Source organism: Malurus melanocephalus, unplaced genomic scaffold (assembly GCF_030028575.1).
Source record: "Malurus melanocephalus ecotype Western Australia unplaced genomic scaffold, MMel_1.1 scaffold_401, whole genome shotgun sequence".
NCBI classification, from domain to species: Eukaryota; Metazoa; Chordata; class Aves; order Passeriformes; family Maluridae; genus Malurus; species Malurus melanocephalus.
In genome coordinates, this window is record NW_026623633.1 from 17,548 (window position 1) to 39,769 (window position 22,222).

General features: G+C 40.4%; 1 protein-coding gene across 1 annotated transcript in view; it reads left to right on the forward strand.

Moving 5' to 3' along the window:
* LOC130581288 (DNA-binding protein SATB2) overlaps positions 1-22,222 on the forward strand; it is a gene marked incomplete at its 5' end in the record, with an annotated part of 70,776 nt that overhangs the window by 5,355 nt on the left and 43,199 nt on the right. The window contains 2 exons of the mRNA XM_057379316.1: positions 1,458-1,560; positions 13,878-14,350. Coding sequence (XP_057235299.1) covers positions 1,458-1,560; positions 13,878-14,350 — 576 coding nt within the window. The remainder of the gene's footprint in view (positions 1-1,457; positions 1,561-13,877; positions 14,351-22,222) is intronic.

Here is a 22,222-nt window from a genome sequence, read left to right on the forward strand (position 1 = left end):
AAACAATTTCCCCTTAGTGAATGGAAATTTAACTAAAGTGATGCAAAAATGCCCAGGTTAGCCTAACTTTGTTCAACAGCCTTCCTAGGCAGAGGCTATCACTCTATTAGGCTTTCAGTATTCTATTGCTTGTTAAAATGCTGTAGAGAAAGGGCAGATTTATGGGCAGGGAATTGCTGCTGACTGCCACAATGCTAGGTTTATGTCTCAAAATATTGATTTTAATTAGAAAATTGAAWCTCAGTTTTAGAAATTGGAGCTGCTACTTAACAAGGCTCTTACTTGATAGCCTTCAAACTCTGCTGCAGTGCACCATARCACCCTTTGAGTGGAAAAGGTAGAGTGAAAATTCAGAATAGCCATTTTACTGAAAGTGAAATTACCTGTTGAAGACTGAAAGTAATCTCTATCACCCCAGTTACCTTAAGTCTCTCAATTTTGCTGACATTTGTTGAGTTCCAAAACTCAAGGGTTAGGAACAGACAGAATCCTGTGATGTTGCAGGGAATGGGACAGGAGGCTGGATAAATCTGGAGAACTATCAGTAATGAGGCTATTCACCACCCTACGGGCRGAAGCATCCCATATATAAAATYATAAAATCATAAAATTATACAATTACACAATTAACAAATACCTTTTTATTAGTATCAGGTGCTGCAAAACCTCTCTGCAGCCCTCTCTTCAGCTGGTGTGTACTGAGTTGCTTGGGGGGAATTTGCAGGGTAGGGAGAGGTGCTGGTTAACAACTGATATTTCAGTTCTGTTGAGCTTTCCTGTGGGTTTTGACTGCTCTGTGCTGTAGTATGTGTAGTTCCCTTTGCTCTGAATGGCTCTGTTAATTTCTCTTCTGGGTGATTTTTCACACAAAGACTAATCATACGTTTCTATAAATTATATTAATTTAACTGATTTGCCTAACTGTTGTTCTGCAGCGAATAGCACGGATGTTCTCCAGTTCTTGGCTGTGCAGTCTTGCTGCATTTGGAAGCAGCACAGAGACATCTGAAAAGCATTATTTGGATGATGCATGCTGGAGCATCTAATCTTACCTTTAGGATCTGGTTCCTAAATGGTGCTTGGTGCAGTGAGCACAGCACGTGTCTGACAATGGCACTGCCTGTTCTTATGCAACTGAAGTTTAGATATTTTAATATCAATTCCCTCCCCCCCAATTCCCCCCAGCTGGAGCTGAAGGTCTCAGTCTAGGTTTGTACTGCGTTTTTTTACATTATTGTGCAAAATAGTTACTATTTTATGGTTTTATTTATGGCTGGGCATAYAGGATGGAGAATAAAACCATTTTTTTGTACTCATCAGTTGGTTCTTTTGATATTAAAGTCACRAATGGGTGATCATTGTGCACTTGCATGTCATTTGCTTTCCCTGGAAAAGATTTCTAATTGTGGAAGATATTTTAAATCACTTTTTGTCTTTCTTTCTTTCTGTGTTTCCAGAGTATGATTTCATCCATTGTAAATAGTACATACTATGCCAATGTGTCAGCAACCAAGTGCCAGGAGTTTGGGAGATGGTACAAAAAGTACAAGAAGATTAAAGGTAAATTGATTATTTTTTTTGTTGTTTTCCAAGTTCTTTAGATTCTGCTGACAGTTTGAGATTATTTGCTTTAAGTAAAAGTGATAATAAGCTATAATAATATTAGTGAACTTGTCTCCAAAGAGGACACAGTCACAGCACATTTGAAATTAAATCTGATGCTTTACAAACAAGGCTGGCATGAAAACACAGGACACAAAACATGCTCAAAATATCCCATTTGGCTGTGCTGAAAGATCAACTGTGTTTTGAATTAAGCTAAAACATTTTGGAAAGGAAAAGTTGTAGTATCTCAGGATTTAAAAGTTGAATTACTATGTAATTTACCTTAGTTAAATTTTGTTCCTGGCAGCTAAAAACCCTGACCTTTTAAGTTATATGTGCCCTTGTTCTCTGTTTTCAATACTGCAAAGTGTACTGGCATTCCTGCTGTATTTTATCCTGTGGAATCTGGRTACAGAGGATTTAATACCTGATTGTTAGAAGATATTTCTAAATAATGAGGTGCTGCACCCACCGAAGTTAAGATAAAAAAAAGCCCATTGTCTGTATTTTTTCTACAATGAAATTGTATTAATTCATCTGCAGTGCCTGAAGCAGTAAAATTATTCTAAGTGAGTTCATCCCATACTCACCACTGAACTGTCTGATTACCTGTCTGATCACAATGGTGCCCAAACGATGTGACAAGCATCCGTTTTTCATGTGTGCTTTGTTCTTTTATTCTTCCTTTCCTTTGGCAAAGGACTTAGGTGTGCACTGGACATTTGTTTTAGTAGGCTTTTAGTTTGTTTTTATATAAAACRCTCAAGTGCTTTAAATACTCCTGAGTCTGAGGATAGTCAAAAGCTTTATCATAATTCCACCTGACTCCTCTCTCCCCAAATGTCCATCACTCTTAGAAATTAGCTGTATCCTGGAATAGGATTTTTTTATAGTTTTTCTCTCTATTACACCACTGAAAGGAAGATTCATTGTCTGAAAGAAGRCATAGACTATTAGTGCAGCTTCTATTGGTGATCCTTTCAGTAGCAAAGAAAATCATAACAGAGTTCACAAACATTATGAAGAAACAGGGTAATATCATGTTCTTCTTGAGAAACCATTGTATTTTTAGTCATGTGAGGATTAGCACCTTTCAAAAAGAGTGTGCTGTCTTTTCCTCCTAAAAGGCTGGCATATATAAGATACAAAAGGTTGCTTGTTTCATTTAGTTTGGACTAAATCAGACTAGAAATCTGCATAATAATGCCATAAATAGTCTGCTGCAGGAATTAGGACAATATCAAACAAAACTGTGTGAAACATCAGAACAAGTTCTGAGGCATCTGTTTTTTCTCTGCATACCTGGCTTGTGTRGAGCATACCTGTAASACACTCATGCCTGGGCTCTGCAATKATTAGGTTTTCACTGGGGRWAAAAAAGAAAGAATGTTCTGTGGTAAARTTATTTGTGTCTAGAAGGAAGATTGTCCAGGCAGAATTGGGGTAACAATGCAGGCAAGGAAATGGAGATGTTGCTTTYCACCTACTAAAATGGTTTAGGGTARAATTAAAAATGTTGATTGAATGTTTTAGTATGTGGTTACCCCATGCCAAATAAACTGGATATTTTCTTTTTTTTCTAAATTGCCATTGTGTGACTCAGAAGTGTTTCTTTTCTCTAAATGGTGTCGCTTAATAAAAGGATTTTATTCAAAGTGCTTTAACATATCCTCTTGGTTAAAAAGCAATCAAAGGCATCAAACAACTTCGAGGTCATCACGGTTCGCTTTTACTTGCTGTTCTGGGAGAACAAAAATAGGCTTYTTTTKTTTTTTTYRTTTTTCTTTTTTCRAAACTGGGCAAGGGTGCCAGTTGCAAAGGCACTGGAGGCCCTTAACTGTAGTGTTCTTCACTGTAGAGATGCTACTACAGCTTCTGAGCATTTCTAGCACACTGCTGGTCTTCCACTTTCTCCCATTCTTAGAGCTTTACACTCTTACTTTTTTTACTTAGTAAGTGCACAGTTAAATTGTTAAGTGCAGCAAAGGCAGAATGAAACCTCAATCAAAAGGTCAAGGATCCAAACCCRAAGAGTTTGCCAGATAACTCTGTATTTGTGCTATTCAGAGACACAGCCAGTCGTTGTTGTTTGGAAGATTATGTGTGTTAGTAGGAGGAGAAAAAGGAAGGTTAAGGTATGTGTGAAGTAAACACAAGCTGCTATAAAGCAGTTCAAGTAGTGTTGATTCATCAACCATATGAGTGGGAGAGAAAACAAAGAGTCTGTGGCAGGTACAGTGGTGCATGGAGAATAAACAGTCATGCAACTTCAGAGCACTAATCTTAACCGTCTGCAAGCAGGRAGACTTCTGCACTTCTTTAGGTGGTTTCAGTTTCTCATCATGTCTCGTTTCATGTTGTTTTGTTCCTTTTCCTATCTGTAGTCAGATATTCCTGCAGGAAAGCTCAGTTAGTATGCAGAATCAGTGACTCGAGTTACATCAGTCATCACATACTCCTTTAATAGTAATTTGAAAAAAGACTTTCACAAAGGTGAATGGATGATGCAGTGATTCGGTTTTTGGGTTGTAGCTGGATAGATTAGATAAAACYATAATTCAGAGTCTTTGGAACCAGCACATGTATCCTTGTGTAGCTCTAGAGCTGGTTACTAGAAAGTAAAAGCAAAAAACAATTCACATGAGCTGTGATAAATACAAAATAGGAAGGGGCTTCRAAATAACTTTATTGATGCTGCAAACTAAATGCAGCCTACAGTGTTAAATGTGTTTCCTATTATCTGCTAATGTCTGTTTTAATAAAACAGTGGGAACTAAATGGTTGCTTCTTAATCAAAACCATGWTTTCCTAAACACAAGCTATGTGATTCTGTTACAAATTGCCACATATAGATCTACTAGGTCAATCTTTTTTCCTTTCTCATAGAAATAAATAAACAGTAAATTAATTATACACTCTGGAAGATCAAAGTAATTATAACCAAAGACAGACAGAAATAAAGAGTTCTCTGGAAAATGAAGAAAAAAAAAAAAGAAAAGCATCAAGTTGCTGAGTGTATAGTTAATGTTTAAATAAATATAAGTGAACAATCAATAATTAGATATCATTAGCAACAGATGTAAAAGCTGCACACAAATGGAATTGTATCAGATCTCAAGTAAACATTCTCAGTGTGCATTCTGTTGAACTCACCGAAAAGACAACTAAACTATTTATGCCCATAATTTTAAAAAAAAGTTTTCAGTTAGTTTAGCTCAGCGTGGCAATCTGGTCTTGTGTCAGATGATGCTAGAATAAACTTGTTGAATTTTTTTCTCCCACCCTATCCCATCCCATCCCATCCCCTTAAGGTTTCAAGATGTTTCACAGTTTACTCAGCAGCACGAGAGTCAGTGCACAGCCAGAGCTGGGAATTGCCTGGGGTGAGGATGGAACCTTTTGGTCTCCTCCTGGCCCTGGCTCTGCCACTTGGGATGTTTACAATGGGAAATCCACCCTTTCCAAGCTCTTTGGGACATACATATATATTTGAAGGAAGGCTTATCTTAAAACAGTTCTGATGGAATGTAGACAGTGGCTGGGAAACAAAAAKATTAACAATTCTACTGTGGACTTCTTGCCCTCATGGGCAACTCTGTAATCACTTGAGGTGGTAATTAAGCTATTTAGTATTTGTTGTAATTTTGTTCAAAATATGCAACRTGAATTAATCTAATATTACTAAGTTAAGCCTTTTTTTTTTCTTCTTTAATTTACTTTTTTATTTTTCCTTTTGAGGAATGCAAGGCCTTTTAGTTCAAAGTTCTGCCATACATGACAGGGCTTAAGGATGTTTAAATCTGCCTCAGTGAAGAATTAGAAATCCCCTTTTTTGCTAACGAATACATACTAATCAATGATAACTACAGACCAATGACTTACTCCCGTAGTCCTCAAACTGCCTTTCTCCTGCCCAGTCCCATGGGGATACTTCTGTCAATCTGAGAAATGCTCATCTGATTTCTCTAGAAGCTGAACTTGCTGAAGTTGGGAGAAGKCATTCAACATTGTTGGAATGCAGGATTTTAATAATTGCTTAAAAGGTTTGCRTTGATTTTAAATTTGATTACCAAATAAACACAGAAGTTAAAACAAGACTCTGTAAGTAACTATATACATGTATATACAGAGATGTATGGAGAGAGCTCCTTCAGAACTTACCCATGCAATTTTTGGCCAAGCCAAGCCAGGTAATTGTCAAGGGAYCAAACTTATACCACTTGTGTCCCAGTGTTTTGGGGTCATAGCATTTAGAATGTTTTTTAGCTCTATTTCTCAATAGATATTTCACTTCTAAGTGTCATGCTTTCTATTTTTATCAGAAGGACTATCGCTGTATCAGAATTCTTTCACAACTGAAARTCTTAACTGGTGTGAATATTTTCTTTTTGCCTGATGACACAACTTAGCTYGGTGGGAGGAAGTTAGGAAGGCAGCGGGAAGAAATAAATGCATTGTGGACTTAAAAATAAAAAGACATATTTTTTTTGTCTGCGTATGAAGAACATGTCATCTTTGCTCCTGCCATCAGTGTCTGTCAAAATATAGCTTTCTGTGAATGTGAGTTTTGAGACTGTGGCTGTCTCAAAGTTTTTGTGGAATGATGAGGCTTTTCAGTTTAAAGGAGGAGGGCTCAATTATTTCTGTTTCAGCAGATCAAGCATGTAAGGAAAAGCTTTCATAGCTTCCTTAAATTGAGAATCTGCTTTGGCTGCTCTTTGATTTTTCCGATATGACTGATTTGTTGTTTATGTGCTTTTTTATTCTTGAAAGTTTGTTTGCTTACTTCCAATAATGGATAGACAGAGCAATCTGTTTCTCTTTTAATGTGTTCCTAGGGGCCAGTGTAGGTTGAGAGAGGTTAGAAACAGAATTCAGAAGGCCTCCCAGATTTCTTGTTTCCAGGCTGAAGGAACTGAGGATTGCAGCACAGTAATAATGCCAGTGTGAGTCTGGGAAAAACTGTCATTATGTGCTTTGAGGAGTAGCTTTTAATTGTTCCTCTGAAGCAGATCTTGTGGAAGCCTCATGAAAAGGCACKCCAGATCTTTCCCAAACAGCCTTTCTGACTTTTAAAAACTATCTTATTCACTGATATATGCATGTGTATTTATCTCTCTCTGTGTAAATAGAGGGGTATATATATGTTATATATTTATATGCATATATCTTGACCTTTTGCAGAAATGTTAAGTTTTTTAAGGAATTACATTTCAAACTTTGTTTTTATATTAGTTGTGGCTCTGACACTAAACCATTTGAGGTCGGCAGTGAAGCTCTTGACATTACTGTAACTTTTCCTTTGCTTACTTTTACACTCCTTACTGTGCATTAATTTCACCAAGAATAGGACTTTCCTCACTTTCTTAAATAAAAAGGATGGAAAATAACATCAGTCACAGGCAARCTTGTGATCATCTAGGTAACATACATGACCTGAAGATCCTCTCTGACTCAGAGACATCCTCATAGTGGCCTTGCTGTGCTACTTCATGAGGAGAGTAGTTCATCAGTTGGCACTAATGATGAGGAAAAAGTGGCCTCTCTCTTTAAAYATAAGTTAAAAGTGTCAAGATTCCRCAAGAATTATAGACCCTTTGACTGCTGTTTTCCCCACCCACGTTAGAATTTTGTATTTCAGCATGGTCTGTGATATTAAGTGCCAGTTTGGGGGATTTGTGCGTGTGCATTGTTAAAAAAACGATTAACCCGCTGCCACATGTTCTGAGGATGTTTGAGTTGTGGCCCTCTTGACTATTCTCCTCTGTAAAGAGAATGAAAGCACACTCTTTGGGTTTATATTTTTTAATTTAAGAGTAACTTTTGTCTAAAGTAAATGCATATATAAATGTCAGCTTTGCAGAATGTCTTCCCTGGTTTCTGGCTCTCACTGCTCACAGTGCCTGTGCTGTGGCAGAGGATGTGTGAGGTTTTCTGGGTTCTGTATCCTGTGCCTTCACGTGGCTGGAGCTGCAGCCAGTGCTGCTTTAGGGAACATAGGTGAGACAGTTCCATGGAGAAGCTGTCTGCTCACTTGTCCCTGCCATAGTGACAAAACCTGCTCAACTGATGTCACTTATGCTTGTTTTTAAAATGCCTCCTGTTCCCAGTACTGTGCTTGTCTCAGTGAGGATCAGTTGTGTGCTTCAGCTGGGACTKCTGCCCTTTTGAATTCTTCATTTTCTAAAATCATCTTCATTTTCTAAAAAGCRAGCATGTTTTTGTTTTAACCTGCAGAATTTCTAAATTCATTTTCTTTCGTATTTTAGAAAAACAAAAAGTGTGCTGCCAAACAGTGACATGTTAACTCAGAAGATATTTTACAGAGTAAGCATTAGTGGAGATTAGTTTGAAACAGGAGGATAATTTGAAGCTTAGGTACAGGTATAAGCTTTCCTGTGTGAAAAGCTGCAWTGTGCCTCTCCGGGATCCCATGGATTTCATAGAATATGTGTCTCTGAGAAGAGGATGGCATTCTGTTCACTTGAAATRTCTGAAGAGTTTATATCTGTGTCTTAATGATGTTTGTGTTCTGTCTCCCTCCTTTCACCGTCTCGGATGTTATGAATCAGGAAGACACACATATGTACCTCCCAGGACTGTACAATGCACTGGGACATCTAGGAGCTTTGAGATGCCCACAAAAGATTAGTTACAGTAGTTTGACAGAAGGGAGATATTTTTATGAGATGAGGACATCAGTTCATCTAGATCAGTACTTCCTGTATTTCTGTCAGACAGTTCTMACTAATGGTTCTACTGCTTCTCCTTTTGCATTCCACCTGACCCATATTCATGGATTAGACCAGGTGGTCACTAGAACACCTTCAATGTAATGGTTTTCTCTGCCAGATGGATCTGGCATGTCCTTTTGACAAACAATATTAACATGATTATGAAGARCTGAGTTCACGCTTCTCTGTGCCTCTTGAACCTGTATACAAACCCAAAAATCAATCTAGAGCTAAGATGATGATGCTTGTCTTCTGACAAGCATCTTAGGAACCAGGGCAGCCCATGTGAAGAATATAACTTCCTGTGCTTTAGCAGAACTGGCAGAAGATGTGTTAGCATCTCGATGTGCCAAGGGATGACTTAGAGCTGGTCTTGAGGATAAGGGATGAGCAGTCCAGCTGCACRGAGAGACTCAGCAATGTCAGTACACTCTGCTCACTTTACCTGAGATTGGCACTGCTTAAAGGCCCACTTTCAATGATGATTCTAAGTAACAAAATAGCGATTTGTGGGAACTGAGTGGTTTGCAACACAACAAAGAACAGACAATGGCCTTTCCTGTCTGTTTTGCATTAGGCTTGGATAAAGGCCTTTGCTACCCACAGCCAGCGGCCAAATAATTTCTGTATGTGCTCTATAGCTATTTTGAGGTTCTGTACTGTCCTGCAGGAGTAGAGGAAAGGAAAGGTTTTAAAGGTTACAACATCTTSTCATGTCTGCCTCTCCAACCAACCTGCTTTTCCTCCATTCCTGAGTGTAGGAACAAATGGCCTGAGTACAGATTGGGCACTGAAATCAGTGAATGACTACGCATAAATACGAAGATTAGATGTTGAAAGAAAATGAGACTCCTCAGACCAGCCCTTTGCACTGAAGTGGTTACGTGGCTGTGATTAAAAAAAAAAAAAAGTAATTATCCTAATTATAGATAAAAATATACAGAATTACCACTTTTAAACCTCCTCTGTTATTTACAAAGTGATCCTTCCAATGGTGTAGCGTAAGCACGAGGGGACCCTCTGGGTGCAGTGCAGCAGCCCTGTTTCTCCAAGGTGGAGCTGGTGCTGTGTGCTTTGTCCCCAAGCACAGCTCCAAAGTTCAAATCTCGCTCCAGTGAGCAGGATGGTGCTAAACCAGGAGAAATCGTGGGAACCTTTCTGTCTCCAGCTCAGTGCAGGGTAYAGCAGAGTTCACAGAGCTCTCCCAGCTTGGCCACGACCACTGCTAGAAACGGCTTTTATGATCACCAGGTTTTAAATAATAAATAAAACAAAGAAGCAAACTGAAGCGCTGGAGAACAGCCCTGGGTGGTGACATCCTGTCACAATTGAAGCATGGCAATTCTGCCGGCTAGTAACTCATTACAAAACATTTCTTTACCAGCTTCTTCTTACTCTGGGGCAAAGTGCCTGTGTGCCTGTGGGACTGGAGAGTTCCGGACACGCTGGGTCATGGATGCTGGCGGCTCCTCTGTGTTCCCACTTGCAGTGCTGGGAGATGTGTTACACTCTTGCTCTCCCTGCTRCATCCCTTATTGTGCCTAGGAATTTGGTTTCCAGTGCTGTCAGTCAATTCAGTGCCACGCATAAGCCCTAAATGCCCCACGGGCTGTTTGTCAGAATGTTCCTATTAACAACTCAGTGCAAATAAAGTGTGAGGGGAAGGGAAGGTGGAGAAATAAATCTTATTTTAAATCTTTTGAGCTGGTTTTATTTTAAATGGAAAGTTGCATGCAGACCACCCCAAGCTATTGTGCTGTGGTCTGCKTCAGCTGCTTGACTGTGCAGGAAGATTGGGGTAGAGGTTGGGAGCATCACACAGGGGAAGGGTGCACTGAATTCCTTTTGTGCTGGATCCAGGAAGTTTTAACTCAGTATGGAGTTGAAATACATTGACGCACATGGTAATCATTATAGGATGAGAACGGACTATTGAAATACAGCAATTTGCTGCTCCCATTCTAGGGCTTRTGTTGGTTTCTGACTCTTGTAGAGGTAGTGACATATTGTGGGGAGGTATAGAAAAATGAAGGGCAGATGCTATCCTGACATGCTCTCAGAGCTAATTGCTGAGCTTAGCACAGTACCTGTTGTCCAGACACAAGTTTCTGCCTACCTAGTGATTGGCTTTGTAAGGGTGGGTGGCTCTGCAATATGACAGTACTTTTGTGCTTGGTTTAAATGAGCTCTTCAAGCAAAGAACTGCAGAATTGTGTACCAAGTCAGTGATGCAGAGAGAAAACGAAAACACTGCAATGTCTTTTGTTGTGGTCACACCACAGATGGAGGTAGGTAACAGCCTCCTGAACCAGCTTTTATTTAACTACCACAGGCATTGCTAGCAGAAGTAGTTTATCAGCAGTACTTGAATGTAGATATCCATGGAACCCCTTCGTTCCCAGTGTGAGGTCCTGCTGCTCTGTCCTCTCTGCTTTGTATTCCCATCAATATAGGGCTGCAAGAACTCTAAATGTATCCCCAGGTTTAGTAGAACAACAACAAACAAGGGAAAGACTGTAATCGAGTATGAGCATGGAAAAGGGGGGATGCAGAGGTAAAAGGCSTGTCTCAGGAAGATCTGAGGCAGAATGCTGGTGTCACAGAAGCTGTGGCTCCTGTATCCCTTTTTGCTTAGAGCATTGCTGCCAGGCTGGCCTGTCTCTCAATGTCATTCTCCATCTCAGGGCTTTGTCAGCCTTGCTCCTGTTCAGCCCTGCAGAACCCTACCAATGCACAGTTACCCAAGAACAACAGGGAATCAGATACAGCCAATGTGTTAGAGACTGAGAGTCTTGAGGAGTTGAGTAAGGCACATTTTTTCCATCCAGCGTAACTGCTAATGGTAACCTTTTATTACTGGAGTGGTTGAAGTGACTAGAATCTGGTTTGTTTATATGGCTGTATAGTCTAATGTGATCAAAAAAAAAGAAAATGATAATAAAGGAAAAAATATACCTATGGAAGCAAGTCAGGTGATGTTGCTGTGTAATTCCAAGTAGCACTGCAGAGATTAACAGCCTGGCAGCCTTTTCATCTTAAACTTTATTTTTATAGGGGTTTATAACTTGGCATTGAAGTCAGGAGTGGGTGGAAACTTGGCAAATGTGGTTCAGCCCAGAAAGTGAATGTTATTTWTATTTATTTCTCACCAAGTTTTCAAAAACACTTGGTTACTGGTTTTTTTTGTTCTAACAAGTAATAATTTGTTGGTTTCAGTTACTTATTCTCTGTGTGCTCCTCAAACTACAAATAGCTCAGAACTTTTTCAGCTCTTCTGAAACTCCTAGCAGAAGGACTGTAGATTTTTAGAGTTGTCAGTGATGTAGCAGGATGCTCCAAGYATTTAATTACACAGAGCAACATCTTTGTTCTACTTACACCTGCCAAGCAGCTATTGTACCTTTGGAATAATTGCATTTGGCTGGCAACTGTGTGTATTTAATGGCATTTCTCAGGTGCAGGCTTGCTGCAGAGGGGCTGAGGAGGCAATAGTATGGCCATGTGGGCTCTGTGTTGCAGAATGGTCTGGGGCTGTGATAAACCAGCCCCTCCTTACTCCCCTGCCCACACTTCTCTATTGGTGATGGGTCTGTCCCTGGAATTTGCACTGCTCCTATTACATTTTTCACATTGATTCCCTGTCTGTACTTAAAGTGGTGTACAGCTTTCTGTAGCTCATTTTGGGGAAGGCCTACTGACATCATGAGGAGCAGCTTTCAAATAGGGATTTTCAATATTTTCAGCAAGATGAAATACTACATTATGTATCTGACAGCCTGTGAGTAACGCAGCAAAATGGTCATTTGCTGACAATAAAATTTGTGTATCACACACATTGCATTGCCTTTCACAGTTGAAATACAAATAAACACTTAGAAATTCACTTGGGTTGAAACATTAGCTTTTGTGGAAAAGTGGGATTCATAGTTTTCCTAGAAGTTAATTTTTATTTTATATATTTTAAAGCAATTATTTTATAGAAGGCTAAAGGTGTTGTGAGTTTTTCCTTTAAAAGAATGGGAGGATTTAGTTAAAATTTTTTCAAGGAAATCCTGGGTATTAATTCACCTAGTTGTAAAAGTCAGCACTTGTGATGTTACGGAGTGACAGTTCTAAAGACAGTAACTGTGTGTTTGTAAGTGTTCAGGGCATGACTCCCTCTCTGTCTTAGATTAACTCTGGAAGGTGAAAAGAGCTGTCTTTCTATATAAAAGGAAACAGCAAGTCATCAGTAAGCTGTCATTCTGAGTATTAACTGTGTAAAGCTTCRAGGCTTTATATAGATTAGGTTTTTCAAAAGAGTTCAAAACCTCATACAATTGTTATTTATTACACAGGTTATAAGATTATTATGGCCTTTATTATATAAATCCTATCTTGTTATTTGCTGGGACCAATACAAGGATGAGGTAGTGGTTTCTATGACACACTTCTCTGAATGCTTTTATATCAGATCAGTATAAAGATGCCAATCCACTTGCATGTAGGGAGGCTCATGGAATCTGCAAGCTACTGTAAAATAACTTCTGATTGCTTAAAATTATCTAGGTAGGAATTATATTTATGCACTTTCTAAACTTCATTTCCTATTTCAAATAGTAATTTTACAGGGAATTTGATTTTGTAGTATCTGCATTTAGTTCTGCATTACATGAAAAGATACTGTGATATTGCTGACATGAGACATTTAACAGGGACAATGCATATCAGTATATAAAATTACAGTGTATGCATTTTGTGTGTACTGTTTGACTTTTTGTAATGTGAAATCACTTAGACATCACTGTTGTGCTACACAAAGTTTTTTTTGAAGAGAGTGAAGCCACTTTCTTTCAAGTAGGCATTCTTGCAGAAATGCTTTAAAGTTTCTGCATAGATTAATGTCAATGAGGCTTTGGCTATAGGAACCATTGCTTTAGACTTTTCTCAKGTGTGAATTTCACTGTTTTGTAATAATGCTTTCACACAACCAACATGAGTCTGCTGTGGTGCACCTGGGTGAGCTGATGGTACCAGATGATGTAGCTTTACCCACACACAGTGCAAGGTAGAGTTGGTGTGGAAAAGAGTTTGTAATGAGAAGCCATGAGCTGTACAAGGAGTGGCCTTGTTTCAATTTGGTTTGTGTGAGTGGATTCCAGTTTCAGTTTCTGTCCTTTACCTAGATGCCAGTGATTCTGAAACACTGACCACTTTTAAAGGTTACTCAATTTGCTGTGACAGAATCAAATATTAGTAACAGTATAAATGGAAATGTCCAAGCATGTTTCTTTAGGGAAGGAAGCTGGAGAGGATACCTGCTACTGCTTTATAAGGAGTCTTCATGAGCTGTGGATGAAACCGGAGAAATCCAAAAGAATGTTAATTTTTCTTGTTACTTTTGCTTTATGTTTCTTTTGCTTGTGTTTCTGTGTTACTTCTATGCAAGTGTAGACTTACAAAGTAAAGCAGGTGCTGTTGTGTGTGGTCACCAGCAATGTAATCCTTGCCCTAAGTGCAAACTGAAATGACAGCAAGCTAATTTTTCTCTTTTAACAGTGGAAAGAGTGGAAAGAGAAAACCTTTCAGACTATTGTGTTCTTGGTCAACGTCCCATGCACTTACCAAATATCAACCAGCTGGCAACTTTGGGAAAAACTAATGAACAGTCTCCTCATGGCCAAATTCACCACAGTACTCCAATCCGAAACCAAGTGCCAACGATGCAAACCATGATAAACCCTGGGCTCCTGTCTCCTCAGCTCAGCCCACAACTGGTGAGGCAGCAGATAGCCATGGCCCATCTGATAAACCAGCAGATTGCTGTCAGCCGCCTGTTGGCTCACCAGCACCCACAGGCCATCAACCAGCAGTTCTTGAATCATCCACCCATCCCTAGAGCTGTCAAACCAGAGCCATCCAATTCATCGGTGGAAGTGTCTCCAGATATTTACCAGCAAGTCAGAGATGAGCTGAAGAGAGCCAGTGTGTCTCAAGCTGTCTTTGCAAGAGTAGCATTCAACCGCACACAGGTATCCATTTCTATTCTATAACYGAGGAGGGGCAAAGCTGTGGCTCTTGTGGGGCTGGATGGTTGTTGCAGATCCAGGCAGGGGGTTAGGTAAGACTCTCAGTCTTTTTCTCTGTCTCTGTCAGTTTTGAACAAGGCTGTTTCTYCCTGGAACAGCTGTTTGTTTGCATTTGGCCACTCCTGCCAAATGAGTTCTTCCCTGAGCTCCTCTCTGTGGTTATGAACTTCCACATTTGCCCCTGCCTGATTGCTGGGAAGAGGTAATAAGAGACTGAGAGTCAGAGGTGTTTTTGGGCTTCCTTCTGACACTTGCTCAATTCCTTCCTGTGGTGCAGCTGATGCCACAACYGGTGTGAGAGGCTGCTCCCACAAGAAATGTGTAAGGAGAGTGTGCTGGGAAAAGTCTTTTGTAGCAGATTGTGTTTGCTTTCATACATCTGACACAGGTTTTCTCACTCACCCAGTGAAAAGCAGATGTTGAAATGATTGCATGGTAGCATCAGCTTAATCCTGGCACCTGGAGTAGCCAGGGTGAATGTGTGCTCAGAAAAAGCCATTTACATTTATCCTGCTGTCACTGGAGCAGGATACAGCGGGATCTCTCAGCTGTGTTACTCTACTCTGTAGCAAGCCTTAAGAAATGTAAAATGGCTGAATATTTAATATTGGTACAAATTCCTTTTGTGTAGCTGGAGTTGTTCTTTGAGGTAACATTTACCAGCAAGAGAAGAAAAGGGGCACTGTGTATCTCTTGGAGGTCTGTCCCTTGCCCTGTACAGTGCCTTTGTCTGTTCTCCTAGATTAATGGTTTTCTTTGGCACTGCCATTTTGGAAATACYGTGTTATGAGGGAACTAATTAAAATATGGAGCACATTTTATTACTTCCCTTCTTCCATTAAATTCATAAGATGGCTGCACTCAGAAAAAAACCACTTGAATTCTGGGGTTAGCCTTGAGGATATCAAATGAAAACTACATAGGAATGTGTGAATGTTTCCTCTTTAAAATGCTGCTTTTAATTTGGAAAAGCTTTTCATCCCTCTGGGATCATAACCATTGTATATAAAGCTTGGTATAATCAAGGTAGATGGTATTGACATATTCTGAGACAGAATGACATATTCTGAGCTGGAGCAGGAGGTCAGCAATAACATTGCCAGTGAGGGTTTTGTCACTGTCACTGAATGGGAAGCTCTCCTTTAGCCAGACTGGGATACCTGGGTTGGTAACACCCAAGTCTGCTATGAAATCAAAGTTTCATTCCCCAGCAAGAAGAAAATTACCTGCTCTTAGCCCTTCATCTTAGGTAATATGATTTATTTTACAGTGCATGGTGCTGATTCCAGGACAGGCAAGTCTTAGAGCATCCATAAAAGATTTGCTCATCTCACAACAGTGTTTGTCCTGCCAACAGGGCCCTAATATAGGAGACCAGTGGTCTTACAGTGCATCATGTCCTCAGAAGCCATCAGTGTAGCAGAAGAGTGTAGATTTTTTTTTTCCTTGTCCTCAGCTGTTAATTCCAGCTCAAATCMAGCTCCCCTCACGTCAGGGACTCTTCAGGGCATTAAGAGAAAGTGCTCAGACAGTGTTGCACTGCACAGTAGAAGTTGTGGGATATTCCCACAACTGGAATGGTGGAGAAGCAAACTCTGCAAAAGGCACTTGAAGTGGAAATTCAAGTCTACTCTCACCTCTTTGCATCCCCCCCTGCTGTCTCCGAGGTGCAGAGAGGTGTGTGTTTCTCTCTGGAAAGGTTTGGGTTTGTTGCATTTCACAAAAGTGCCAGCACTGGAAACTGGAGGTCTGCTGTTTCTCATGATGGTACCAAATAATAGATGCYGTGTGCCAGCCAGCTAATAATGGTATTAATCACTGCATTATGGGTCACTGCTTAATCTTTCTTCATGGTAGCTCTGTGGTRCACATTAGCCTATAATTAAGTATAGCTTCATGAAATATGTACTGTGAGGCTTGTTTAATAGATAAACTATTCTCTAATTTATTTTAAAGTCCAATGACCTACATACTCAATGCTGAAAAGCCCCCTCTTACTAACATTATTTCTCCCCTGAGACCTTCCATCTGAGCAAATCTGTTAAATGAAGTAGAGGAAGCTTTGATCCAAACTAGGCTAAATCCATCGGAACAAGTGGCTGACACTTGTACGTGTGCATACGTGAAGGAGAGATGAAATTGTATGGTTTGTGACACATCCAAATCTTCCTCTTGAAGTTGGAAAATGACAACAATATTTGTTTATACCTGTGGCCATGTTGACTGCAGACATGAAAAYAAAGCACTTCAGTCTCTGTGACAAGTTCTGTACACTTCCTGGAGCAAAGTGCTCCCACTGAGGTGGAGACTGAACATCACACAGTTTAGTACCTGCTGTATGCACAGGGTGTTTGGTTAGGAGCTGGCCCAAGCTGAGTTAGCCATGAAGAAGGTTTCTTCAAACAGAAAGTTCCAAAGTAAGCATTTTTCTATTCATTTGAAAGTGGGAATGAAGAACCCTGGAAGTGTACATGCCTGATTTTTAGTGTCTTGGRCTAACCTCTGCCTCTCCTTATTTTACCTTTAGAGAGTCAGTGTCATAATTTTAATTCACACTACTGTTTGTTCAGCACATGGGATGGGCAGAAGCACCCCCACAGAAACAATATAAACTATTGCAGGTGCTTTTAATGACACTTCTCAATGAGTAAGAAATTCCTTCAAAATATTAAATATTTTARATATTAAAAATGATGGTGCACACTRCCATACTTSTCTAAGATRGTGATCTGATTGGCAGTGATYAGAATGRTGTCTGTTGGAATGACACCCTCTGGGGGTCTGYGTAGCCTTCCCAGCTCTTGGGGCATGGAGAGAGCTTGCCATGGCTAAGGCAATTAGCAGAATTACTGGGGCAGGAGGTTCAGTTTCTTGCTTGTATAATTACACTGTTTGTGCCCAAGTTTTTAATGGCTAGGATCCTTGGCTTTGGCTGCTCTTGCCTGTGACCCCAAGTCAGAAGTCAGAAGAATGTGTTGTTTACTGAAATTGTCCATCAAACACCTGAGAGTTACATAGCCATACCTGATACCTCTAAAGTGGAAGGTATCTTCCTAAGGCAYGTTGACATGAAGCCAGGCTGTGAGCTTGAAGTAGTTATTGAAACAGTCATTAGCGAAAGGTTTGCCTTCTGTAAAACTTTGACACTTCTTGATWGTATAAAGCCATTCAATCTTGAGAAAAAAAAAGCAAGGAAAAGTCTGCAAATCTATAAGAAAAGTAAAACTGTCAGAGTCAGAGCAGGTGCACCTCACACTTGGAATTGCCCTGTGCACATTTTTAAAAGCAGTCAAAGCTTGTGAGTRAAGGAAGTGCCTGCAATATCCAGACTGCAGAGGGTAAGGAGATTTAGTGCACAGAGGGAGCTGATGCCCCTCATTGCTCTCAAACAGTGCAGTGAAGTCAAAAGCTTGTCAGTACAGTGCCCTCCTTCTCCAGTGCAGGCTGGAGTTCCCAAAAAATGCCTGCCTGGCTGAAGCTTGCATTGTCTTTCCTCAGGATAACTCGTGGGTGCTGAGTGGCCTCTAAAAGCATGGGCACCCTCGATGATGGCAGCAAAAATGCTCTGAAATGGGAAGCAGGACAAAGGGCCTGATGGCCAAGGCTGTGCACTTCTTCCTGGCGAATACACACATGGAGTTTGGCCCATCCTCAGGGCAGAGTCCTTGTGCCATTTCCATCCTGCAGTTTATTGTCTCCTAATACAGCATTCAGATTGCAATTCAGGTTTCAAAGGTTGTAGTAACCAGAATTTGCTTACTGCAGGTTGTAATGTTTTGATGAATTGGTGGGTGGTGTTGGTCACAGCAAAAAGTAGGACTAAGAGGACTATTTTAAAGGAAATGCATGAAAATGCTCTCTTGGATTTACCTTGTCCTTAGYTGGAAAGCTTTTCAGCAAATCTGGGGATGCTGGAGTGATCCCACTCCTCAAAATTCAAGCTGGAAAATAGGTAATTTAAATCCTGTTCTGCATAAAGAAAATGAACAYATTATTCTTCTCCCTGWTTGCTAAGTGTCCCTCTTTGCTGCAGGCTCATGGAATTACAGTCAGCACAGTTTATTGGGCTCTTTGGAAGAGTCCAGACAGTTTAAATCACTTGATCAGTGAACTGCTGCTCTCCTTGGGAGTGCCCAGTGGACTACAAACCCAACTGTTTCAGTTTGTATCTTTCTCTTTTTCTCAAGCATCCTTTTTTTTGCCAATGTTGTGACATAATAGCAAAAACTAGTAAAATGTTTGGGCGAAGGGCCAATGCTTGTTTTCCTGAAGTGCCTCCGAAAGTGGAAATATCCTTGAATCTGAGGCTTTTAAAATCAAGTTGTTGTGGGGTCAGATACAAAGAGAGTGGGGYAAAACTGCCAGCATGGTCAGGCTGCTGGTAACTTGCTTCCCAAAGAGCACTGCTCCTTGCTTCCTGCCCTAAGTAGCTCCATGAAGGACCATTTGCTTCCCAGCTCAGCTCCTGCCTGGTTACCTGGTGCTTTAATCCCTTTGCATTAAAGGAATTAACAGCCCAAGGAGAAGAAAACTGCATCAGCTTCAGATGCAGTGGAGTTTGTGTAGAAATAATGATACTCCTTGTTCAAGGGATTTGGTCACACTTTGGGTTGAGGCATAGGGAACACAGGATTGATTCTGGCTGATGCTACAATTTCTGGTGCATCTGCAGGTGAGTCCAGGGCTCTGCAATGAGGAAGAGAAAAATAACATTTCTGTGGCATAGAAAGGTGTCACTGGTCACCTGTAGAGGGTTTGGGGGCTCTCRCAGCAGGAGTGTGGTTGCTAAGGAAGTAAGGCTATGGGTTGTGACTCCTTATTTTAATTCTGCTTTCTTTGGCGAAATTGTCCCAAGTGGAAGTGGGTTCAGAGAAGAGTCCTCTAAAATGCATTAAGAACAGAAATACAGTTTGTTGAAAAAACTGACTCTTCCACCTCTATTTGCTTGTGAGCCAAATCCTGGACAGAATTCATTTTGCAAATWATTTTCCCTTTAACTCACATGAGAGGAGCACAAGCAGCTTAAATTCTTTGCCTGGTATCTAGTGAGACAGTCATGCTGCATTCATCACTATGGTGTCTGCCCCATTGTGCACAGACTTTCAATTAGTAAGGCTTCTGGTTTGGGTTTTTGGGGAGGTTTTTTGTTGGTTTTTTACCCTCACAGAAAACTCTCCCTTATAGCATGAAACCCTTTCATGCTGCCTGCTTATTTTATTCTTGGGTGTAATGTGGCACAAGCAGCGTTCTGTTGTACTCACAGGAAAGAAGGCAGTCTCTAAGGGAAGTGCTTAATGTAATAAATTGCAGATTTTTGCTACATGGGATATTTGTTCCAACAGTGGGTTTTGCACTGCCCAAAATTTCAGTTTCAATTWACTTAATTGTATTCAATAGGCTGAATGAAAAGATCTTAAGTAGCATGTGAGTCAGGCTTTCAGAATGTGTGCTTGTAGGAGGTGGCTGCTGCCTGCTCAGCTGATGCACAGGAGTCCTGAGCCTTAGAAGCAAAAGCACAGATCTCCAGTGTGCACAAGCTGTATGTATTTGGTCATTTTCCAGCATATTTCAGGATAAAGATCTGACATGTCATGTAAATGGTGGCACTTGGTGGCTGCAGGTGGTTGKTTTTTCTCTGCCTCCTTTTCCACATGCATCCGCATGCACATCCTGTCTTCCCTCATAAAACCAGATACCATAATAAAAAGGAGRTTTTATTAAACTAATGCAATAAAGTAGTTTTCTTTGAGGATTTAAACACTTCATTTTTAATAATAAAAATCAAATTGTCATTGTTGCACCCTGTATAAGTTTTATTCAAATCAGCTTCTAAATGCTTTGTGCCTAAGCAGCTCTCTCCTGAGATGTATGTATTTTAGCATTAGTTAAATGAGTTTAAGAACAAGGCTCACACTCRGGCTGTAGGCACTGAATCTGGAGATGAGAAGATTTCTTCTAAATGAAGGATTGATTTGATGTGTACACTGAAGGGTACTGGGAGACTGTTGGTGTCTCATTCATGGAGAGTCAGACTCAGAGTCCTTCAAGTTCTAAAGTTTGTAAAACTGGTACAAATGTAGCACCACACACTTAGACCACTGAGAGAGAAGAGCTGGTCAGGGAACAGGGTACAAAAATACTTTTGCCTGATGGAAACTGTGACAGAATGGATATGAAGGTGCTTGGTTTGGCTAACCACTCAAAAATTTCCACTGATTATCTAAAGCAATTTTGCTCACAAAATTGGACTGGACACATTGCCAGGATAAGCATTTCTGATAGACTTCCAGCACTTCTGCTTCATATCCTAGCTGGAATTAGGAAGAGATGAAAGAAAATGGAAACAAAGCAGTGAGAATTTGAAAATGAGCTTGAGTCCCAAGAAGCCTACAAGTGCTTCATATAGAGGTTCTTGGCAAGTACTGTGTACTTAGARGTAAAGAGAAGTATTTCAGAATTGTTGAATGTATCTCGTTGAGCCCAGAGGATAATATTGGAAGGTGGGACCTGGAGTAAATGCTGAGAGGGGACAGGGTGACATCACTGACCTTTAAGATCCAGATGTTGAAACTGAATAAATCTCTGCATTTTCTCCTCCTGCTCAGGGTCACATGTATCCCTGATGCAAAGCAGAACAGCTTTTCTATTGAGACTTGTCAGTACAAGTGCAGGGATTAAAAATACTTGGAACTTTAAGCACTGCAGAAGCMATATTTTTCTAGTATTTCAGCATTTTCTCTGTTGCTTTTGGCCATAGCTGAAGTATGGAGAGGCACAAATAGACTGAAAATCTGAAAAAGTGTTTATGCTTTTTCAGTCCTTCATATATATAATTTCCTCATACAGAACATATAAACTGAGGTTTAGCACATTAGTTGGGTTTATTTAAATTTTTGCCTTGGCCACTGTTTTGGTTGTCCAAAGCCTGTTCTGAACCTCTTTAACATTAGTGCCTGCTTTTGTAGACAAATGGCTTAGGTCTGAAGAGGCAGAGCATGGCTTCCATCCAAGTCATCAAACCTGATGTGTTTGAGGCTCTGTCCAATGCTTGAGAGTCTCCTCAAGGAGATGGCCCTTGTTCTCCTCTGTCCCTGGGACACGAATGTCTGGGCTGTGCTCCAGCAGCTCTGCCTTGTCCCCATCCCCACTGCTTTTCAGAAGGTGTGCTTACAAAATTGTCCTGCCTTTGGTCACTGCTGGAGCAATCTGCTGTCCCACTGAGATCTCTTTGAGCCCTTTGGGAAGAGGACACAGAGGCTTTGCTCACCTCCTGTGGGCTGTGGTCAGGCCTCTGTTTGCCTCCAAGGCTGCTCAGTTGTCCACTGGATGTCAGAGTCCCAATTGGAATAACATTGTACCTTGTACTGCATCATCTCTCAGAAGCTGCTTTAAAAAAAAGATTACTTGCCAGTGAAGTTTGGGTTGTTTGTCCTGGAAATGCTGTAGTTAATAAAAGTAAAAGAAGTTCACAAATGGGGTTTCATAGAATAAATGCAAAGCATACCTCTGTGACAGTGACTTTGCTGGCCCGAAGGGACTTTCTTTCAGCTAGTTTGAAAAAAACCACTGTCAAAATTACTCCAACTTTAAATAGATTCAATGACTTTTTTGTTTTGATTGGACATGTGCTTTTTCCTCCACCGCAGGTATTATTTTCTTAAAGTCAGTTATGGATCCAGTGTGTAATTTTAAAAATAGTGCAAGTTCCAAGGGTGAAGCAGGCTGTGCAGACCCCTTGTCTCAGGGTGATCACACACCTCGTTTGCAAGCACAGCCTGTGTGAACATTAAACTTCATCAGTTGCCTCTTCAGCAG